Source organism: Pygoscelis adeliae, unplaced genomic scaffold (genome assembly GCF_000699105.1).
Source record: "Pygoscelis adeliae isolate BGI_AS28 unplaced genomic scaffold, ASM69910v1 Scaffold479, whole genome shotgun sequence".
Taxonomy (NCBI): Eukaryota; Metazoa; Chordata; class Aves; order Sphenisciformes; family Spheniscidae; genus Pygoscelis; species Pygoscelis adeliae.
Genome location: NW_008825453.1, coordinates 286,479 through 290,794, shown reverse-complemented (window position 1 = coordinate 290,794; position 4,316 = coordinate 286,479). Strand labels below are relative to the sequence as shown.

Here is a 4,316-nt window from a genome sequence, read left to right as displayed (position 1 = left end):
GGGACTGGTGTCAGCGGATGGGGGAAGGAGGCTGTTTCTGCAGGCGGCGGAGAGGTGGTAGCCCAGTGCACCAAGCCAAACCCGCTGATGCAGATTATGACTAATGTAACTTCATCAGGCTTCTTCCGTCGTGTTAGTTTAAGGCAAGTGACAGAACGCAATGAAGCAGACTTATAAAACAAAGTCTTGCAGTGGGAGGTGATTTTCTTTTCGGGACTCTGATTCTCCTTCTGACCTTACAGTGCAATTTGATAGGTTGAGGGAAAACCTGCAGCACTGAGGATGTGACTCCTTCCTGTGCATGCTCATGCTTAGTGATAGCGCAAGCCTATGGAGTAAGTGAATAATGCTATAGAGAATGAATATATCTTTCTCTAGAGTGTGTGAGGAATGACTAATTTTATCATGTGATAGCTCTAGAGAGATCAGTTTTGCAAAACTTTGTACTGGTAAGTTGTTGGGTATGTGCAACTTCAGACGCTGACAAGATTTCAGGGTTTTGATCTTCCAAGTCAAGTTTCTCAAGGTTTCAACTAAATACTGTAGTTATTACTTTAATCTGTCAGATTGCATAATTGTATTTCAGAGTTCTAAGGGAGGAAGTATGACAGTACTCTAGTGCATTGAGAGTCATTGTACTATTTGGTTACCTCAGGGTATGTTTGAACTAGTTCAGGAGAAGTTAGTCTTCTGTGGGTTTCCAAAGTCACATTATTACAGTCCTGTTGTAATAAACCTCTCCTACAATTGCTTTCTGATTTTTATTTCAAAAATAAACTTTAAAACTAGGTGACTAAAAGGAGCTGGTATGTTGGGCATAGCATATAATGAAGTGGAATTTAATTATTTTTCAGATATTTGAGGTGAAAATACACGTGTAAACCCTGGCGTTTACAGAAGATGAAAGACATCGACATAGGAAAAGAGTACATTATACCCAGTCCTGGGTATAGAAGTGTGACAGAGCGAGCGAACTCGGTGCAGCATGAAGAGCAGGAAGGGTCAAAATTTCAGCATGCTAAACATAAGGTCAGTTTATTTTTTCATTGCTTGTGTTGCCATCTATGTTTATTAAATTACATGCAGCAGCAGCCTTTTTGCTGTGCCAGCTTTCTGTAGATTCACTGCATTGAAGGTCAATAATGAATATTCCCTTTTGTTTGGAAGAGGTCATTCCAAGGGGTACTGTAGCTATCTTAGTAACAAGTCTGAGCACTTATTAAGGATTTTTCACTTTTAAATGTGGCTTTTTAGTAACATTTGAACAAAACAGACTTTTTCCTAGTATTCAGATCTTGATGTGAATCCAGGAAATGTTTTAAGCTTTTGTACTTATGAGAATCTTTACAACCAGTAAGAACAGTGAAGAGCTCAGCACAAATCATGCATCATTCAGTGTTTGCAGCTGAAAAAACTCTTAATCATGCCATGTTTTTCTCAAGGATTAATTTTCTAAAGCAGATGTCTAGCTTGCTCTAGTAGCAAGACTTTTTTTACTTTTTTCCCCTCAGATGGAAGTAATCTGTATTGAATACTGTTTCTTGTGCATCTGTGTATTTAACATGGTGAGGTGCAGTCATAATTACTTCTAGTTTAATTTGAGAGCTGGGTCTTGAAATAACCACTGGCTTAGAGCTTGCATGTCATTGTTCTGAGCTTCTAATTTTTAGAGCTTGTTTGTGCTAAAATGAGTGCATATACTAAGTGCTATAGGGCAAAAAAAAATTCTCAATATGTGGAAACACCCACACTGGTGAAATGTATGGTCTGAAACTAATAACCTGTGCAAGCTGAAGATGGTTAAAAATATTAGCTGCTCTGAATGCTAGCACTGAAATATTTTCTTGTATGTCCTGTTCTTAACCTTTTCTGAAATACTAATGTAGAACTTTGTGGAGCCAAACAAATAAAGTTAATACTGCCTATGTCTCATTTTTTTTTTTGCAATGACAAGGTGCTTGCAAATGTGTTGCTGGGCATTCCATATAGATTGCCTGTGACAGCCCTGGTGTGAGAGGGTTGGAAACAGGGGAACTCCCCTTACTTGTATGGAGAAATTGTGGAGATTTTTTTAAAAGGCTTAAGATTTACTGCATTATACTAGACACTGAGAGACTATGTACTTCAGATAAGGCTTACCTTGTTTCACTGGGGTTTAAAGGGTTTTGCCGGGTGTTTTTTATGTGGGCTAACAGTGCTGCACTGCTGTTCTTTGAAATTGGAGTGATCTGCTCTGCAGCAGGCTGAGTGCAGTTTGCACTTGCAGGCCCTGCAGCTCCTAGTGTCCCTACAGGCTCTATGACTCAGCAGACTATTGCCGACAGTGTTCAGAGGAAGGTAGAGTGTCTGATTGCATTAGAACAGGCACTGATGCAGAACTAACAGCCCTCTGGAGTCATAGTGCAGGTTCTTAATGGCATTTATGTTGATGTCATGGGCTTGCCATCCACTGTACACCATCCAGTAAAAAATCTGCTCTGTCAAATTACTGGTGACAACAGTGATGCCATTGGTGGACAGCTTTGTTTCCTGACCAGTGGCAGTGGAGTTAAGCAGTAATCATAGCATGTTATCTCTGCCTGTTGGTCTGCATCATCTAGTCACGTTGATGCCTGGTTTAAGTCCTCAGGAAGAAATCCTAATTTTACCTTTAAACCTTTTAAATTGATGAAATCAATCAAACCGGTGTGTTTGTTTTTTTCTGAAGGCTGAAAGTAAGCTAAGTCCTGCACATCTGTACAGTGTGGCATTAAAATCTCTAACTTTGAGGCAGCTTCAGGTCAGCTTAACTCTGTTGCTGCAGTCTTGTTTACCTTTCTACCTCTACTACTTGATTTGCTGCCTATGACTGCAGGGTAGTAGACCCAGATAACTGATTGCAAAACAGGGGTTCTGTAAAATTTGTGATTACTGATGCTAGAAAATGCTCACCCTAGTTCTTACCTGGAACTTTATCTGTTTTGGTTTCTTTGAATAGAGAAATGAACCTAACTTTTCTTGGTAATAGAATCAGCTAGCTCTGACAGGTTACCCATTTTACTTGCTAGTTATCTTGTTCAATATGCCAGGGTTGAGTTAACTTTTAGCTCAAACATTGGTACCCTTTTTGTTTTGCTACCCTTATAGATTGGATGTATGCAATCCATAAATGCAAACAACTCTGAATTTGTTGCTGCATGTCAGTGAGATTAAATCCTGCTTACTTGCAAAATACTGAGGGTTAAGTAAAAGGAGCTGTATTCATAACACCTTACTAAGTTACATGTTCATGTGTACCAAGCTTCTTCCTTTCTAGTTGAAACAAGCTCTGGTTTCAGCAGCATTCTTGGCCTCATCACTTGGGATGCTTTATACTTTTGGTAACAGGGATAAGCAAAGACTTCTCTTTCATAAGGCTGAGCTTTGCCTGTTTGGTCAAGCACTTCCCCTCTGCCTGTAACAAAAGGGTAGAAACTGTAGCTCAGCTGTTAAGAAAATGGTGTTTCAAGGGGAGATAATGGGCTGTGACCTTCACTACTTTATCCTTTATGAAACCTGGGATTGGGTCGGATGCCTAAGCTGGCTTATTGGGCACATGTTGGCACAGCTGGTGACAGAACACAACGGAGGGCTGATGTGATGAGGAAGGGTAGGACCACAGCAGTTCAGATAGAGGGGTTAAGCTGTAATGGAACTGTAATGTCATTTGGACAACAGAGTCCAGTGTGCCATCAATAGAGACTTTGGGACTCAAATTTCTTGTAGAAAACCTAGCTCAGGATTTGACCAGAAAATGACAAACCTGTAAACATGATCTCAGTATCTCAAGTAACAAGCTGCAAGCAGGTTAAGGATGTTATTTCACCACTAACTTCAGATCTTTGTGGAATGCCAGTTTGGGACTGTTTTGCAGCAGACTTATACTGCATGAGGTAGACTTCTTGCTAACATGTTGCATAGGTACCTCATACCTTGTAGAGCGAGGTAGAACTGTGTAGTTCCCTCTGAGGAGGATACAGGAACATGCTGTGTCTCATAGTTAAGGACCACTGGTTAATAGCCAGTGGTGGTGACCACTTCTGGCAGGGCTACAGGTACATTTGGCTGATCAATAACATGACTCACTGGTTTTCCTGTTGCCTGTATTGCTGTGTTTTTATACATCCTTCTTAACTTGAAGTGGACAAGACTAGTTGATTGCCTGATGAAGATCTTTATAAGTGTAAGACCTTTTTTACTACTGAGCCAAGGTCCCAGAACCTTTTTGTATGTCTCTCTTCTTTGCCTTGCATAAAGGTTGTATTCAGCTCTGCTCTTTCTGTCCTGAAACCTCCATA

General features: G+C 40.4%; 1 protein-coding gene across 1 annotated transcript in view; it reads left to right on the top strand.

Moving 5' to 3' along the window:
* Positions 1 to 253: 253 nt before the first annotated feature.
* The window catches only part of LOC103922962 (multidrug resistance-associated protein 5-like), a 48,369-nt gene continuing 44,306 nt past the window's right edge, over positions 254 to 4,316 (top strand). The window contains 2 exon segments of the mRNA XM_009331193.1: positions 254 to 335; positions 855 to 1,029. Of these exon segments, the coding sequence (XP_009329468.1) occupies positions 901 to 1,029 (129 nt within the window). The 5' untranslated portion in view covers positions 254 to 335; positions 855 to 900.